This window comes from Trichosurus vulpecula, chromosome 6, assembly GCF_011100635.1.
Source record: "Trichosurus vulpecula isolate mTriVul1 chromosome 6, mTriVul1.pri, whole genome shotgun sequence".
NCBI lineage: Eukaryota > Metazoa > Chordata > Mammalia > Diprotodontia > Phalangeridae > Trichosurus > Trichosurus vulpecula.
In genome coordinates this window covers 219,658,362-219,677,622 of record NC_050578.1, presented here as the reverse complement: position 1 = coordinate 219,677,622, position 19,261 = coordinate 219,658,362, and the positions used below count along the sequence as shown (strand labels likewise).

Here is a 19,261-nt window from a genome sequence, read left to right as displayed (position 1 = left end):
TATGTATAACCCTTCCACAATACAACAACTCATCTCCCTGTTAGTAATTTTCTAATCCCATTGGACTTCAAATGGAATTTTAATGATGTTGGCAATATTTAGTGTTAAGGTTCTCGAGGGTCTAAATCTCAAATGCTACAAAACTGAACACAAATATTTTCTTGTTGTGCACAGATAGTTCCTTGTATTCTGAAGTTACCATCTTTTTGTATCAATGGGTATCACTGCTATTTTTGGTTTGGCTGTAAAAATACTTAGCTCTGATTTTTTATTTGTAGTTCAGTTCAAGGGGTGGGGGACCTGTCTATTCTTCTTGATATGTCAAACTTTATATTGATTTCAGTTTTGTGTAGGAGTTTAATGCACCCCCCAACCCTGTCTTGATGAGTAGTGTTCATTGTTGATTGGGGTATTCATGTATCTGGTGCCTTGTAGGGCCATAGAAAGTCAAAGATTTGCAAGTGAGGTGTATGCATGGAACATTATTACAGCATGTAAGTAAATTCTGATTTACCATCGGCCATATCATACATCCTGAAACATCATTACCAACAGTAAGTACATGACAAAATGATTAGATAGGAATACCTTAGGTGAAGATATCTGTGTATATAAAGGCTTATTTGTTTCATGTATTACTTTCCCCCCACTTCTCAGACTAACCTTCAGCTAGAGGAATGTCACTGATGTTTTCATTGGTTGATGTAGTGAAAAGAGAATTGCATTTGAAGTCAGGACAGTTGGGTTTGAACACCACATCTGAGTCTTACTGGCTATGCCCGTGATTGTGGGGAAGTGATTATATCTCTTTGATCCTCAGTTACCTCATCTGCAAGATGAGAATAACAATATTGTTCACTAAAAATTTTGGGAACAAAGTAATATATGAAATTAAAATTGCTGTATTGAGTTATTAGAATTCCTGTTATCTGCTTATTATGATTATGTTACCAGTATAAGTGAGACTTAGTGTTTTCCAAAATGTGTCAGTGCCTTCATTCAACAAATATTTTTCTGTTCCCAATATACATAGAGGCTTGTCCAAGGCAATGCGATTGAAAAGTAAAAACAAATACCAAACAGTCTTTAATCTCTATTAGAGAAACAGGGATAAGCATTTCCAAAAATAAGTAAACACAAGATAAGTTAAGGAGGAATTGCTTTAGAAACTAGGTTTTTGTAAATGGTGAGCCAGTAGCTGAGGCACAAAGGAAGATTGAGATTCTAAGAAGATGGGGTAGGGCATTTGGGGTATGGAGGATAGACTGTGTAGAGGGAAAGAGATGGGGATAGAATTCTGGGTCTGGGGAACAGACAGTAGGCCAGTGGGACTGGATTTGAAGTACATATATGAGAGCAAAGTGAAATCAATCTGAACAGGTAGGCTGCATTCAGATTGTGCAGGACTCTAAATATCTGGGTGAAGAATTGTTATTTTGTTCTTAAGGTAACAGGCCTTAAGGGATCTGTTCAAGACTTGAGTAAGCAAATAATATGATTAGCTATTGGCTTTAGGAAGATGATTTTGTAGGTTGTTAGAGGATAGTTTAGAGGAAGGAGAGACTGGACTTTTAATTAAGAGGTTTTTGCAATAATTCAAATGAGAGGAGATGCAAACCTGACTTTGGGCAATGGCTACTTAAGTGGCCATGAGAGGTTATGAGTTCACATAGTGGATGAAGAAGTGGAAAGACTTGGCAGCTGACTGGTTAGAAAATGGAAAATGGAGAGAATAAAGATTGATTTCAGTATTGCAAGCTAGGCTTCTTGGATGGATGGTAGGATGCTCAACAGAAATAGGAACTTAAGTCGGTAAGTGGTTTCAGGTCGAAGGTTTGGGATAAGATGATTTCTCTTCTGAACTTGTTGAGTTAGAAATGCTTTGGGGGTATCTAGCTACAAATGTCCAACTCTTTGTGATGTGTGAATTGGAGTTCAGGGCTGGATTTACTGACTTGGGATTGATTTGGATGGAGATGTTAATGTCAGTGGAAGCTAATGAGTTCATTGAGACGGTAGAGAAAAAGAGGAGAGGGTCTAGGACAGAGCCTGGGGGCACAATTGTGATTTGGAGGCAGCACAGGGTTAATAATCTGCCAAAGGAGGCTGAGAGGAAAAGTCAGAGAGGTAGGAGGAATACTAGTACCAGGAGAGCCAGAGTCATGAAACTTCATGAGGAAAAAGTATCCAATAAAAATAGGTGGTCTGTGGTGTCACATGCTGCAGAGGCCAAGAATCAATCAGTCAACAAGTATTTAATAAGCACCTACTATTTTTCAGCCACTCTCTGATGTGCTGATGACACAAACACAAGTCTATAACAATCCTTTACATTTATGAATTTAAATGAAGATTGCAAAAACATTATGATTTAGAAATCACTAGTAACTTTGCAGAGAATAGTTGTAGTGGAGTGAAGGGGTCAGAAACCAGATTAGAATGCTTTAACAATTGTGTAGCAGGAGAAGTGGACTCAACAAAGGTAGATTTCTGCTCCTGAGAGCTGATAGAGAAAGAGAAGAGATGTAGCATCATAAATGGAAAAAAATGTCTGGGTCAAAGGAAAGGTTGTAAAGGATTGGACAGAAGTGAGCACATTTATAGGAAGAAGGAAAGAAGCCTATAGATAAAAAAATTAAAAATCATAGAGTAGTTTTTCAACAGGGAGGCTTAAAGATGAAATAGGAAGGATGGGATCAATGGAACAAGTAGAGGAACTGATACTGGAGAAAAGAGCTTTCCCTATCAGAGACTACTGCAAAGACACTAGTGGATGATACTGAGGAATACTGAATCGTAGAAGAGGAAAGAAAGGAGATCTCACCAGGACAGCCTTTCCTTTGTCACAAAAGTAAATTGCAAAGTCCTCTCTTGAGAGGAAAATGGGAAGTAGAAGGTGTTGAATAATTGTCTCATCACTCTACAAATTTTTATGTATTTAAGGCATTCTTTTTTCTTGTGGTCACAAAGAAAGAGTTGAACCATAGAGCCATAAATGAGTGTTATAGTCAGAGTCTTCTCTGAGATAGATAAACAGTATCTCAATATTTCATATCATTTTTACTGGACTGAGAAAAGAAGAAAAATTAGTTTAGAGATGGAAATAAGAATATTTCAGGAAAAAGTAATATTTAAGACAAGTTCTTGCATTTGGAAATTAACAAATATTAACAAATTTAAACATTTCAAGAGAGTCTGGTCTTTAAAAGAAATATAACATTTCTACATACATATATGTGTGTGTAGATGTAAAGTTATACTTCCTTTTTCCTCTTGTGCATTTTGAAAATGGTTTCTTCTTCCTTTCATGCATTCATATCTCCTTATAAGAGATCTGTATAGTCAAGGAAACCAAATCAACAAATTCACCATGTCTGAGAATCCATGCCTCATTCTGTACCTGTAGTCCATCACTTTTCTACCAAGAAAAGGTTGATAATATTTCCTCATCAGTCTTATGACATGATTTATCACCATTTTGTTCCAAGTTCTAAGAACTTTCCCCTGTCATGATTATTGTGATTATTACATAAATTTTTCTTCTAGTTCTAGTGAGTTCACTCTGCATCAGTTAATGAAAGTGTTTCCATATTACTCTAAAGCAGTGTTTTTCATCACTTCTTATGGCACATAGAATTGCCACGACTTTCCTATACCACAATTTGTTCAGCTCTTTTGCAATTGAAGGATGCAATAGGTAAACAGGATATAATTACAGCACATTGAACAAATGTTTTCCATTGTTTTTCCTAGAAACAGCAGCATTTCCATGGGAAATTTCCCATAGTCCTTCAAGCTAGCAATATCTAGCTTAATGATTCCTCTTTGCAGAAATGCCAAGTTCTAGGAGAAAAATACGTGAAGACCCGGAACTGAAAATCTTCATTCTCTTCTCTTATGATTTTTAGAAAACAAGTGTAATCTTGGAAACTAGGACTGTCCTCATAGTCAGTTATCATGAGGTGGATAACATCTTCAGATGTGGAAAGTGGTCCTGTGACAGGTGAAGGAACATAGGGTAGACTCTACTTCTTTGGTAAGGATTAACGAAGGTGCTTAGATGGCAGAGTAGCATTTACACATTTGGATTTAGTCTCTGCATATCGCTAAGACAGGTTCCAATGATGTAATTAAATAATCCTCTTCACTCTTACAGCCTTTTTTACATTCTAACACTAGTCAAATTGACAAATTATATAGCATGATTGGTCCACGGCAAAAATTTGGAGCCAACAAATACATTCATCTCGGCTTTGCTTATGGGCACCCTGCCATGATGCATAGGAACAAAGTATGAGAATATGATAGAAGGGTGGACATATGTGAGGTGGCTAGTGAATATTTACTGAATACATCAATAGACATATCCAAAGCTTAATCCTGTATTCTATTTTAATCTTCTTTTCTTCTAATAGGCTCTCTTTCCAAGACAGATGTCTGGCAATAACTGCACTGTTGTGACTGAATTCATTATTTTGGGCTTAACAGATGATCCAACCCTTCATGTCATCCTCTTTGTGATATTTTTGGGAGTCTATACTGTCACCTTAGTTGGTAACCTTACCATAATCACATTGATCAGAAATAGCTCCCAACTTCACACTCCAATGTACCTTTTCCTCAGCCACTTGGCATTTGTAGATATTGGATATTCCTCAAGTGCCACACCTGTTATGCTCAAGAGCTTCCTTGTGGATAAAACTGTAATCCCTCCTAGAGGCTGTGTAGCCCAGCTGCTCTCTGGGGGCATCTTTGGGACAGCTGAGTGCTTCCTGCTGGCTGTGATGGCCTATGATCGGTATATGGCCATCTGTAACCCCCTACTCTACTCCACCAACATGTCTCCTAGGGTCTGCACTCTGTTACTTATCACATCCTACCTGGGTAGTTGTGTAAATAGTTGGATTTTCACTGGTTGCTTATTGAACTTGTCCTTCTGTGGACCCAATAAGATCAATCACTTTTTCTGTGATTATTCACTACTTTTGAAGCTTTCCAACTCCCAAGATGATCTTCCTCAAATTCTTCCTGCTGCCTCTGCTGGGTCAATTATTATGATCACCGTGCTAGTTATCATAATCTCTTATGTATACATCCTCTTCTCTATCTTGAGGATAAGCTCCACTGAGGGGAGATCCAAAGCTTTCTCAACTTGCACCTCCCACCTCACAGCAGTCACTCTCTTCTATGGCACCCTTATATTCATATATGTGATACCTAAGTCCAGTTCAACAGATGAGAACAAAGTGGTGACTGTTTTCTACATTGTAATCATCCCTATGTTAAACCCTTTGATCTACAGTCTAAGAAACAATGAGGTAAAGGGGGCCCTCCAAAAACTATTGAGTAGGAAACATCCTTTTTCATGGAAATGACTCAGTACAACAAGTATTTATTAAGGACTTACTATTTCCCATGCACTGTGTTATATTTCATGTACGGAAGGAAAAAATGAAACCTTTTCTTCCTTTAAGAATCTAATATTCTACTGACATAATTGTTAGGATTAGGTGATATCAACAATTAGGCTGTAGGAAAAATATATTTTCATTTTGATGAGTTAAATCTGTGAATTTAAATGTTGATTATAAAGGTCTGGAAATACATATGAGGTTCCACAGACATGGATCTCCCACCTCTGCAAAGGTGTACGGAGAAGTATCTTATTGTTCTTCTTTGGGTCCAGGATTATTTTTTTTGGAATCTTGCAACACTCATTTTCTGTTGATATGTGGGGTTCTTTCCATTATCACTATGTGTGTTGTGTTCTTGGTTCTACTATCATGACTCTGTAACAGATCATGTAACTTTTTTCTGTGTTCCCATATTAATCATATTTATTGTTTTGTACAGCACAATCATATTCTATTATGTTCATGTGCCACAATTTGTTTAGCCATTCCTCAGTCACTAGGCATCTGCTTTGTTTCCATTTCCTTACTACCACAAAAGTGGTGCTGTAAATATTTTGGTGTATGTGGGGACTTTACTTTCCTCAATGATCACCTTTCTGGCATAATACACCTTAAAAATGTATTCTTTTTCCTGTGGGATAGCTGTTTGTGAGATGTGAAGAGGTGGGGATCCTGGAAGAAATTTAGGTCATGAAAAGAAATCAATAAAGAATCATTTACAAAAAAAATTTCCTCAACCTGAGCCCTTCTTACCTGTTTAATCTTGTACTTTACTCCCCTCCATGCAGTACCCAATCTAGCTATACTGGACTGTCTGCCTTTCCCCACACGTGACACTCCATCTTTTGTGTCTTTATATTGTGTGTCTCACAGACCCGAAATGCTTTGTTTCCCTACCTCTGCCTCCTAGTTTACCTAATTTTCTGGAATTTCCTTGAAACAACTCAAATCCCACTTTATACAAAAAGTCTTTCTGGATCTCTCAAGCTAATAGTAGCTTCCTTTCTAAGATGACCTTTCATCTACTCTGCCTGTAATTTGTATATAGCTGGCTATTTATGTGGTGTCTCTTCCAACAGAATGTGAGCTCCTAGAAGGCTGGGATTTTTTTGTTTTCCATTTTATGACTATCATCTCCCTCTTTCCTGACTCCATGCCTGCTCCTTAATATGTTAACCCAAATGACTTCAGAGATAAACTCTCTCTGTCTCTCTTTGTCTCTGTCTCTCTGTCTCTGTCTCTCTGTCTGTCTCTCTGTCTCTCTCTCTCTCTCTCTCTCTCTCTCTCTCTCTCTCTCTTTCTCCCACATACACACACTTCAGGGAGTCCATACAAAGTTATACACAAAGAATATTTTGGTTTCACTTAACAGTAATAGGAGAAATGAAAATGTGTTTCCAGTAGTTGATAAGAACTCCTTAACAGTCTTATGTTGTAAAAGACAGTAAAAGAGAATTATTATGCTCGGTGACCATTTTAGAACTTTGACTTCTTGAGGCATATGGCCTCCCATTGTGGAGGCAGCATGATGAAATGGAAAGAACAGACTTGGAATTTTGAGTCCTCCAAGTTCATTTCTAAGATTTATTGATGCACTATTTCCAGATTTACCAACAATAGGAGATCCGTGATTAAGGAGATGAACTGCTAATGTAACATCTTTAGCAGGCTTGGACTAAGCTCTTATTTTCTTGTCCTCCTTTCTCTGCAGTCAAGATTGGTAATGAATGGTTTATCAGAGTTCTAATGTCTTCTAATCACTATATATAAAACATATATGTACATAAACTTATATATGGTTTTTACCTAGATGAAATGAATTAACATACTTATATAAAATCTTTGGCAAAACTTACTAGTAATATAAAAATTAATTACTATTATTGTTTAGTAAATCACTCAGCTCCCCTTTTAATGTTATTCTTGTGGAAAAGATAGCTCAGCATTTACTAGATGATAGAATAGTTAAATGGCTTCCGATTTGGTTGAATAGCTGGACCTAAGATTGATATTTTTGTGATGGTAAGTTAGACCATCTTTGATCTCTCTTCTTACCTAGCCCTTAGTCATTGACTGGACATTGCTTCAGATTGAGGCCTGGAAAAGACCTTGATTTAGAAAGGCTAAAGTCATCCACTGCATCCTGGGCATCACCAGTACTCTTGACTTTTGTCTTGCTACTGGACTTTGATAGATGCCAGAGAAGAGAATGGGAATGAGAACTTTCCACAGCTCTGCCTAACTTAAACCCAATTCATGTGTAAGTCTTCTGATCACTCTTCCAATGTCATTGGTTCTCCTTAAGAATGAAGGATGAACAACAACAATGTAGGAAATCCAACACCCAAATCCTGGGTGATCAAAGGATGAGCCACTGGAACACAAACTTTCCAAAGTTCTCTTATGCTGTAAAGTCTTACAATGTGGTGCTATGGCAAGAAACCATCTCTGCATTTTGAACACCTGCCTAAGTACAATGAAGTTCATCATCAATAGACCTACCACCTGGGATGAAAACTGTTTTTGTCACTACTCATTAAACAAAGAAAAATGGAAGCTTCTTGGATGGATTTGAAATGATTCAGCTAGACTTTAGCAAGAGACAAAGGATTCAGATTCTTAATCTATCCCTGTCTGTTCTTCACCTTCCTAATGTGGACACTGACAGTCTTTTTCTGTTATTCCCCTCTTCCTACCATGAAATGAGACTTTCCCCACCTTTGGCTCCATCCTTGGGGGAGAGGGGTCTTTCTGAGCATGGGCAGAAAGGGGAAGGCCATTTGTCCTATATGAGCTTGCCAATTCTTTCACCAAGCAGAAATTGTCATTGGGCTCAGCTTTTGCCTAAGGGAAACAATTAGCTTCATTCTTTTAGCTACCTTTTGAAGTTATAAAATAAAAATCAATGTGATTCTTTTTAATTTATATCAGATTTCTGAGACATGACGATTCTGACACTTTTCAACAGAACATTTTCTCTGTCATATTTTCTTTTGGGTAACCTGCCTCTGCCCCTCTCTATTGCAAACCAGAAATTGTCATGATCAACCACATTTTCAACTGGTGCCATATTTCAATGCTAATTGAAGAGAAATGTAAACAAATTGGATAAAACAAGAAAACTTTTGAGTAAACACAGGCATTTCCAGCTAGGGAGAGAGAGAGGTGAAGATCTGGCAAACCAATGATACCACTGGTGATGAATAGAAGGGTAGCAAATGACCAATCTTCCCAAACAGGATTCTCAGACTGCTCCCCTGGCCAAAAATGGATTGAACTCTAGTTGCTGTTCAAATGCTGCTCTATCCACCACCACAACACCTCCAGTATCTCTTGAATTTGTGGGTACTCTGGCCAACTCACAGGTGACTCAGTGGATAGAGTACAGGGCCTGGAGTCAGGAGGACCCAAGTTCAAATCTGGCCTCAGACACTTAATAACTATGTGATCCTGGGCAAGTCACTTAACCCTGATTGCCTCACAAAAAAATAAAAATAACAATAACAAATAACAATTGATTAGGGAAATACAAATTAAAACAATTCAGTCATCAGATTGAATATTATGAAAGAAAAGAAAAATGGCAAGTGTTTGATGGGATTTAGGAAAATTGGGACACTAATGTACTATTAGTGGGGTTGTGAAGTTATCCAACATTTATGGATAGCAATATTGAACTAAGCCTAAGGTCTATCTAACTGTGCATACTCTTTGACGTAGCAATACAACTACTAGGTCTGTACTCCAAAGAAATTAAAGAAAAAGGAAAAAGAGATATGTATGAAAATATTTATAGCAACTCTTTTGTGGTGAGCAAGAAATTGGAAATACAAGGGATGCCCATCGATTGGGAACAGCTGAATAAGTTGTGGTATATGACTGTGATGGAATACTATTGTGCTCTAAGAAACGAGGAGCAGGATGCTTGCAGAAAAACCTGGGAAAGCTTACATGAAGTGATGCACAATGAAGTGAGCAGAACCAGGAGAACATTGCACACCATAATGGCAATATTGTACAATGATCAACTGTGATCGACTTTGCCATTCTTCGCAATACGATGATCCAAGACAGCTCTGAAGAACTTATGACAAAAAATATTATTCACCTCCAGAGAAAGAACTGATGGGATCTGAATGCAGATTAAAGCATACTCATTTCCTTTCTTTGTCATTCTTGATTTTTTTGGTCTAGCATTTCCTTTTGTGCCGTTGCTAATATGCAAATGTTAGTATGTTACCTATATCAAATTGCTTGCCTTCTCAGTCAGGGGAAAGAGAAAGAAGGGAGAGAGAAAATATGGAACTCAAAATAAAAAAGTAAAAACAAATTACATGAAATTAAGAATAAATTAATTTGACAAAATAAAATAAAAATTGGGTATAATTTAATGCCATCCTTTTACAAAGAATGGGACATCAGGGAAATATTAGATATAACTCAATTATACCATCTAATTTAAAATTAGCTTATTTCAATGTAAAGGTGAGTATAGGTGAGAAGAGAGAAAAACATGTTGGGAAATATGACTTAAGAGTATGAAATGAAAGAGTACAAAGGCTTATGATATAATTTCCAAGGTCATAAAACATTTTTCCTATAACAGAAAAAGAGGAGTAGCACCTTTGCATCTGAGCAAGCCATTGAATGGCAATCTAAGCTTCAGGTACAGTGCATCAACTAACTGAACAAGAAGAAAATCCCCTAGAGAGTTCTAGCCCTAAGAATCCACCTTATTTTCTCTCAAAATTTGCAGATTTATTCACATCTCCTAGACTTTCCCAACTTTTATATTTTTCTAGTGTCTTCCTAGTTTCCTGTCTATGGTTCTGGATATTCTAATAACTCATAATTTGTCTGGCTCAAGAGTCCCTACCCACCAGATTCTCTATCTTGATTTCCTCCTTAACTCGACCCTCCCTCCAAAAAATTCATCCAAACAAAATTATATTTAATTTGCTGAAAGTAAAATACAAATATAACACTGAGGTCTAAAGCAGTTGAATACACAAGCTCCAACTGGCCCTTTGGTGTTCTATAACAGGATAAGTTAACACACCTCAAAATTTTTGTAATGAAGTTCTTTCAAGCTTCTCTGTTTCAAAGACAGAGAGGACAAGACCAATTCATCTTACCAAGCTCTAGAATCACTTTTCCCTTTCATAACCAGGGAGTGAATGATCCTTATCTCCTTACCTTTGGCTCTCACCTGACTCACAGCATATGTTAACTTTCCTATGGCAAATCTCTGTGTCATATAGCACAAATGCTTTTCTACTCCAGGAAAATTTTATCAGGAGCTTTGAAATGATTGTCAATACTGCCTTTACACATGGTTGACTGTCCTCCATAGTACCTCTATGTGAATAGTATCTCTGTTCCAGGATCTGCAGTTTCTACTAAACTGAGTGTCATAGATGGTCTTTTCAACCTCAGTTGTGTGTATGCGTAATCAGTATGGGTCACAGCCTGACCAAACTGAATCTCATAAGGTGACGAGAACCAATTTTTGTACCTAGTAAACATTGTCACAACTACAGTTGCCACATGTTGTTTACAGAACAGTTTTTGAGAGCTTCCATTGTAGATCATACTGGTTTGGCTATGGTGTTATCCAATCTTGTTTGTTACTTTTTCAAAATCCAGGATACGAGAAAAATAAATGAAGGCCCTTGAGAATTTAGAGAACCTCTCAGACAACTCATGTACATGTTGGTAATTTTCTCAATCCCAGCAGATTTCAAAAGCAATTTTAATGATGTAGGCTATATTTGGAGTTAAGGTGCTCAAAGGCTTATATCCCAAATGCTACTGAACTCAACATAAATATGGTGCTGCCATGCAAAAATAATTACTTGGTGTCTAAAGGTATCATCTTCTTGCATCAGTAGGTACCACTGCTTTTCTTCCTTTTGGTTCTAAAAATACTTAGATTTAATTTTTGATTTGCACCTCATTTCAAGGGGGCCTCTTGCTATGCCAGACTTTGTATTGATTTCAATTTTACATGAGGCTTTAAAGCATCTCTCTGTCTCTGGTTTTCTTTCTCTGTCTTTGTCTCTCTGACTCTCTGAGTGTCTATGTCTGTCTGTCTTTGTCTCTGTCTTTCTGTCTGTCTCTGTCTGTCTTTCTGCCTATCTCTGTCTCTCTGTCTCTGGTCTCTGTCTCTCTTTGTGTCTCTATCTGTCTGTTTCCATCTCATTATCTCTCTGTCTCTGTCTCTCTCTGTCTCTTCCTCTCATTTATTCACTCCCAATTTGGGTCTTCATGTTTCTGGTGCCTTGTAGTGCCATATAAAGTCAAAGATTAGGAAGTGAGTGATATGCATGGAGCATTATTAAAGCATGTCAGTAGGTAAATTCTGATCCATCCCAGGTTATGTCACATATCTTGAAACCTCACTACAAACAGGAAGTACCTGAAAGAACATAGGTAAGGAAACGGGTCAAAATCTCTGTGTATACGTAGGTACATTTGTTTCATGGATCCATTTTCCTTCACTTTTCAAATTGAGGCTTTGGAAGGAGGACTTTCGTTGATATATTTGTTGGTTGATTTGGTTGAAAGAGAATTGGACTTTCAGCAAGGAGAGATGGGTCTTACTGTGATTGTGATTGTGGGTAAGTTACTGAACTCCTGTGATCCTTAGTTATCTCATCTGCAGAATGAGAATAATGATCTTTTCCTCCAAAAATTGTTGGAGCAAAATAATTTATGAAATTTAAGTTGCAGCTTTGAGTTATTAGTACTCCTGTTTTCTGATTGTTATGATTGTGGTAGCAAAATAAATGAAACCTGAGGTTTCAAAAGTGAGTGGTTGTCTTCCATTCAGCCTATATTTTGATGTGCCCACTATGCAGAAAGCCCTGTCCTAGGTATGCAGTTATAAAGAAAAAAATGCAAAACACTTCATAATCTTAGGGAGCTTACATTCTATTGGAGAAGAAGGGATGAAATATTTACACAGATAAGTAAATGCAAGATAAGTTAAAGAGGGTTGAAGTTTTAGAAACTAGGCTTCCTATAAGTGATAATTCACTAGCTGAAACACAAAGGAAGCTTGAGATTCTAAGAAGCAGAGGTGAAGTAGTGCCTTTCAAACATGAAGGATGGTCTGTGCAGAGAGAGAGAGATGGAGGAAGAATTCTGAGTCTGAGGAACAGAGAATAGGCCATGTGGGCTGGAATTTGGAGCACATGCTGAGAATAAAGTGAAATAAGTCTGAAGAGGGATGCTGGATTCAGATTGAGCAGGACTCTCAACAAAAAGCTGAAAAATTGTTATTTTGTCCCCAAGGCAATAAGGGATCTGTTCAAGGCTTGAGTGCAAGTGATATGATCAGCCATGTGCTTTAGAAAGACACAGTTTTTAGAGATGTTCAGAAGATAGTTTAGAGGAAGGAGAAGCAAGACTTCTAGGTAAGAGGCTTTTGCAATAGTCCAAGTGAGAGGAGATAGAAATCTGAGTTAGGGAGGTGGCTACATCCGTGGACATAAGAGGAAATGTGTTATATGTTATGGATGTGAAAGTGAGAAGATTTGGCAATTGATTGGTTGGGGAAGGGAAAATGGAGAGAAGAGTAGAGATGAATTCCAGGATTATAAACTGGGTGCCTAGAAGGAAGGTGTGGTGATGAACATAAATAAGAAATTATGGAGATAAGTGGTTTTTGATTGAAAATTGGGGATAAAATGATTTCTCTTTTTGGACTTATTAAATTTGAAATGCCTTTGGTACATCCAGGTAGAAATGTCCAAGTAGAGATATATGGATTGGTGTTCAGGGCTGGATATAAAGACTTAGGATTCATCTGAATAGAGATGTTAATGGCAGTAGAAGCTAATGAACTCATTATAAAAGTATAGAAAATGAGGAGAGGGCCCAAGGCAGATTTGGGGGAGTTTGTAGAATCAGGAGGCTGGAAAGGTATTATAGGGCAGCTAGATTGTACAGTGGATAGAGTTGGGCACCTGGAGTCAGGAGGATTCATCTTCCTGAGTTCAAATCTGATCTTAGACACTTAGCTGTGGGGCCTGGGAAGTCCCTTAACTCTATTAGCCTCAGTTTCCTTGTCTGTAAAATAAGTTGTGGAAGGAAAGCACAAAAACACTCCAATATCCTTGCCAAAAAAACTCAAATGGGATCACAAAGAGTTCAACAACACTGAAATGACTTAACACCACCACCAAAAACAACAAACAGGGATCATGATATTGCAAAGGAAGCTGAGAAGGAAAGGTCAGAGAGGTAGGAGGAATAATGGTACCAGGAGAGCCAGTGTCATGAAAACTCACAAAGAGAAATTATCCATGAAGAGTAGGTGACCAACCATGTCACATGCTGCAAAGAGACCAAGAATCAGTTAATCAATAAATATTTATTAAGGACCTACTATTTTTCAGCCACTTTGCTAGGTGCCAATGTTATAAATACAAAGGCTGAAACAATCCCTACCTCCTAGGAATTTAAATGAAGATTTTGAAAATAATATGATTTAGAAAACAAGAAATTATTTTCAACTTTGCAGAGAATTATTCCAGTGGAGTGATGGGGTCAGAAACCTGATTACAATGGGTTAACAAATGACTAGGAGGAGAGGAACTGGACTCAAAAAGGTAGATTTTTTCCCTTGAGAGGTAACTGGGAAAGGGAAGAGATATAGTATGATAACTTGAACAGATATGAAAGTCAAACGAAGGGTTTTAAAAGATTGTGCAGATCTGAGACCATTTGTAGGAAGAAGGGAAGAAGCCCACAGATAAAAAGATTAAAGGGGAATTTTTCAATAGGAAAAGTGGGGCCTGAAGAGAAGAATGACTATCTCTTTTTCAGAGATTATTGCAAAGACCATAGGGGATGATATTGAGGAATTTTGAACTGTAGAAGATGAAAGAAAGGGAGTCCATGGACATAGCCTTTCTTATGTCAGAAAAGTGGAATGCAAAGTCCTCTCTTGAGAGGGAAGGGTTAAGTAGGTGTTGAAAAATTCATTCAATACTCTGCAAATTTTTGTGTGGTTAAGGCATCCTTTGTTCTTGTGTTCACAAAGAGTTAGACCATAGACTTCTAAAAGAGTGTTATAATGAGGTTCTTTCTGAGCTGAACGGTATTGCAATATTTTATATTCTTTCTTACTGGAATTAGAAGAGAAGAAAAATGAGTTCTGGGTTGAGAGTAATAAGAACATTCCAGAAAAGAGTAATGTTTCAAATAATTTCTTATATTGGGAACCTATAAAGCATCAATGAATGAAAACACTTCAAGATAGCTTGTTTTTAAAAGAAAAATATATACATCCATATATGCATATACATATACATATCTGTATGTGTATATGTGTCTACACACACACACTCATTTCAAGTTGTACTTCCTTTTTGCCTTTTTTTTTGAAAGGCATTTCGAAAGGTAAATGTTGTTCTTTCCCTTCCTCCTTGTCTGTCATTACCCACTTAGTTACCTCTCCTGACTCAGTGGAAGCCCTCCCTTGTAAGAGATATGTACAGTCAAAGAACACAAATCAACAGATTCTCCGTGTCTGAGAATGCATGTCTCATTCTGTACCTCTAGTCTATAACCCACTGCCAAGAAGTGGTAGATATCATTTCCTCATTAGCCTTTTGAAGACACGTTTTGTCACTATTTGGGTCTAAGTTCTCAGGTCTTTCAAAGTAGTTTCCTCTCTCATGATTATTGTGGTCATCACATAAATTATTCTTCAAGTTCTGAGTTCACTCTGCATCAGTTGACAAAAGCATTTCCATATACTCCAAAGCAGTCATATCCATCACTTTTTATGGCACATAAAATTGCCACTAATTTCCTATACCACAGTGTGTTCAGCTATGTTGCCATTGAAGGATGCAATAAGTAAACAGAATACGATTATAGCAGGGTGGGCAAGTGCTTCCCATTGTTTTACCTAGAAACAACAGAGGTTCCCATGGAAAATTTCCCATAGTTCTTCAGGATAGCAGTATCTACATTAATGACAACCCTTTGCAGTAATACTAAGTTCTAGGAGCAAAATAAAATGAGCAGACAAAATCCAGATTTCCCATTCCTTCTCTTTTGTGATTTTAGAGCACAAGGATCATCTTGGAAACCAGGACTTTCCTCATAGTCAATTAGCATGAGATAGATAACATTTTCAATTGTGGAAAGTAGTCCTTTGAGAGATCAGGAATCACAAAGCAGACTCAGTTTCTTTGGAAGGGATTAAAAATGGTGGTTAGTTGGCAGAACAGCATTTACACATATATACACATTTACACTTCATATATTTAAGAAAACTTCCTATACTGGGACTTCAACTGTCCTCTACACTGTTATAGGCTTTTTCACATGTCAAAAATTGGCAAATTATACAGTATTGTTAGTTTACAGTGAAAAAATTGGAAGAAACAATTTTATTCACCTCTGCTTTGCTTATTGGCACCCCACCAAGGTGCACTGGAACAAAGTATTAGAGTAGCATAGTAGGATGGGCATGTAAGAGGTGGCTAGTGAATGTTTCCTGAGTAAATCAACAGACATATCCAAAGCTTAATTCTGTATTCTATTTTAATCTCCTTTTCTTCTACCTAATAGGTTCTTTTTCCAAGACAGATGTCTGGCAATAACTGTACTGCTGTGACTGAATTCATTATTTTGGGGTTAACAGATGATCCAACCCTTAGAGTTATCCTCTTTGTGATATTTCTGGGTGTCTATGCTGTCACATTAATTGGTAACCTCAGCATAATCATATTGATCAGAAATAGCTCCCAACTTCACACTCCAATGTACCTTTTCCTCAGCCACTTGGCTTTTATAGACACTGCATATTCCTCAACTGTCACACCTATTATGCTCAAGAACTTCCTTGTGGACAAAATCACAATCCCTCTAGAAGGCTGTGTAGCCCAAATGTTCTGTGGAGGCACCTTCGGGATGGCTGAGTGCTTCCTTCTGGCTGTGATGGCTTATGATAGGTATGTGGCCATCTGTAGACCCCTACTCTACTTCACCAACATGTCTACTATGGTCTGTACTCTGTTACTCATCACATCCTACCTAGGTGGTTTTATAAATACTTGGATTGTTACTGGTTGCTTATTAAATCGGTCCTTCTGTGGACCCAACAAGATCAATCACTTTTTCTGTGATTATTCACCACTTTTGGAGCTTTCCTACTCTGAAAATAATCTTGCTGAAATTCTTCCTGCTGCCTCTACTGGATTAGTGATTGTGATCACAGTGTTAATTATCCTAATCTCTTATGTATACATCCTGTTCTCTGTCCTGAAGATAAGCTCCACTGAGGGGAGATCCAAAGCTTTCTCCACTTGCACCTCCCACCTCACCGCAGTCACTCTTTTCTATGGCACCATTACATTCATTTATGTGTTGCCTAAGTCCAGCTACACAACAGATGAGAATAAAGTAGTATCTGTTTTCTACATTGTAATGATCCCCATGTTGAACCCCTTGATCTACAGTCTAAGGAACAATGAAGTAAAAGGGGCCCTGAGAAAACTCATAAGTAGGAAATACCTTTTTTCATGAATTCAAGTCAACAAATATTATTAAGTACACACTATGTCTCAGACACTGTAGTAGGCTTGGGGACACAAGGATAAAAACAAAGCTGTCTTTTTTCATAATGACATAATATTTTAATATATAATATTACACAATCTCGTATCACATATAATACATTATATAATATTCAATATATAATGTTTAGGATTGTGTGATACAAATTGAAAGGCTTTAGAAAAGGTATATTTTAGGTTGATGGGTTAAATTTGTGAATTTAAAGGTTGATTGCAAAGGTCTGAAAATACATGTGATGTTCTACAAACATGGACTTCCCACCTCTGCAAAGGAGTATGGAGACATCTTCTCATTGCTCTTCTTTGGATCCGTGATTGTTTTTAGAGTCTTACGACACTCATTATTTATTGATTTGTAGGGGTTGTTCTTTACATTTACATTGTTATAGTCACAGTCTGTGCTGTGTTCTTGGCTCTGATTATTCTGTGACAGATCATGTAAATCTTTTCTATTTTTCTGTATTAATCATATTTGTTGTTTCTTACAGCACGATAATATTCCATTATGTTCATTGCCACAATTTGTTCAGTCTTTCCTTAATCACTGGCCTTCCACTTTGTTTCCAGTTCTTTGCTACCACCAAACTGGTATAAATATTTTGGTGTATGCAGGGAATTTCATTTTGTCCATGACTACTTTTGTGGCATAATACTCCTAATAAAAATGTACCTTTTTTTCTATGGGACAGCTCTTCATGAGGGTTGAGGAGGGAGAGATACTAAAAGAAATTTAGGTCATGAAAAAAGATATCAATAAAGTCATTTAAATAATAAAATCCTCCATAACATTACCCCTGCCTACCTTTTCGGACTTACCTTTAATCCCATCCATGCTGTGTCCAATCTAGCTATGCTGGACTATGTGCCTTTCCCCACACATGACTATCCATCTTCTGTGTCTTTATACTGCCTGTCTCACAGGCCTAATATGTTTTGCTCCCCCACCTCTGCCACTTAGCTTCCCAGACTTTCCTCAAGACAGCTCAATTGCCCACTTTCTGCAAGAAGTACCTTCCTGTCCAAGTTGACCTTCTATCTACTCTGTCTCTGATTTGTATGCACCTAGTTATTTGCATGGTGTCTCTCCCAATAGAATGTGAGCTCCTGAAAGGCAGGGACTGTGTTTTGCTCTACTTTGTATTCCAAGACATAGTATAGAGCCTGGCATGTAGTAAGCACTTTAAATTCTTGTTGACTGACCACCAACTTGGCTACCCTCCTGTAGATGCTCTCCAGATATTAAATATTTTGCTAAAATGAGGACAGGCCTGAATATGGTTTTCCGTATAACCTTCCTAATTCTGGATCCTAAGCTTCTCTTCATTTAGCTTAAATTTCTATTAGTCCTACTGGCTGACATGATGTACTCTGCAAAAAATGATTACCTTTCTTATTGCTTTGCAATCTATTTTTTTTCAAATACTAGTTGAACATTTAACTTTGATTATAATTCTGCATTGTCTATTCTGTAGTGTAGTTCTACCTTTTCCCCAACATGACATCATTTGGGAAATAATCACCATTTTTGTATAATCTGGTCGTAATTTCTTCATAGAATAATTTGAAATCTGATAGTGTTAGTCTCTGTTACTCTTCTTTCTTCATAATTTCCCTTTATTTCATTTTGCAGTTAATATAGGTTCTTGGGTACTTATCCCAACTCACATAAACAGTAATGACTCAGGACCCACAGAGCAAAGTTCCTGCCCTAGTGGTTCTAGGTTTAATTTTAAGGGATAGTACCTTTTTTTCTAATACTATCAGCTTGAACCCCTGTCCCCATTTCAGTGCTTTTTCCTAACATTAGTCTCAAGTACCAATTAATATCTCCCCAAATTAATTATGGTGTTTCACTTTCCAATGTTATTAAACCAATCACCATCAATTAGCTTTACAAAGAAATATTTACCGAGAAGATGAAGCACAGCCAAAAGTTAAACACACATGCCAGTGGACCATTAGAACAATCTTCCCTTTACAAATCCAATCCCTGGGAGAGCAGGCTCAAACATAAAGCAGTTGCCACAAAGCATTGGCTCTACCAACTTCACCTCCAGATGTAGCATAGTCAATGCAGTCTTATTCTTCCTTATAGAAACTGGCATCTTGATTGTGAAATCAAGGGTTTGGGTCTCTTTTTAGTGCTCTCCTCGTGGTTTGTAATTGATTGCTCAAAGACTTTAGTATAGACTCCAGTATCCAAACTTCTAGCATGTTGGTCTTCTGACCTTTTGAAACTCACATAGCTTC

At 37.4% G+C, this 19,261-nt stretch overlaps 2 protein-coding genes across 2 annotated transcripts; both read left to right on the top strand.

Moving 5' to 3' along the window:
- Nucleotides 1-497: 497 nt before the first annotated feature.
- LOC118854913 (olfactory receptor 480-like) lies at nucleotides 498-5,375 on the top strand. The gene is made up of 2 exons (XM_036765098.1): nucleotides 498-554; nucleotides 4,416-5,375. Exon 2 carries the CDS (start codon nucleotides 4,434-4,436, stop codon nucleotides 5,373-5,375), a length of 942 nt encoding a protein of 313 aa, XP_036620993.1. The 5' UTR covers nucleotides 498-554; nucleotides 4,416-4,433.
- A 10,641-nt stretch (nucleotides 5,376-16,016) lies between these two features.
- LOC118853710 (olfactory receptor 480-like) lies at nucleotides 16,017-16,961 on the top strand. Its single transcript, XM_036763896.1, has one exon. The coding sequence runs from the start codon at nucleotides 16,023-16,025 to the stop codon at nucleotides 16,959-16,961; it is 939 nt and encodes a 312-aa protein (XP_036619791.1). The 5' UTR covers nucleotides 16,017-16,022.
- The last annotated feature ends 2,300 nt before the right edge of the window (nucleotides 16,962-19,261 follow it).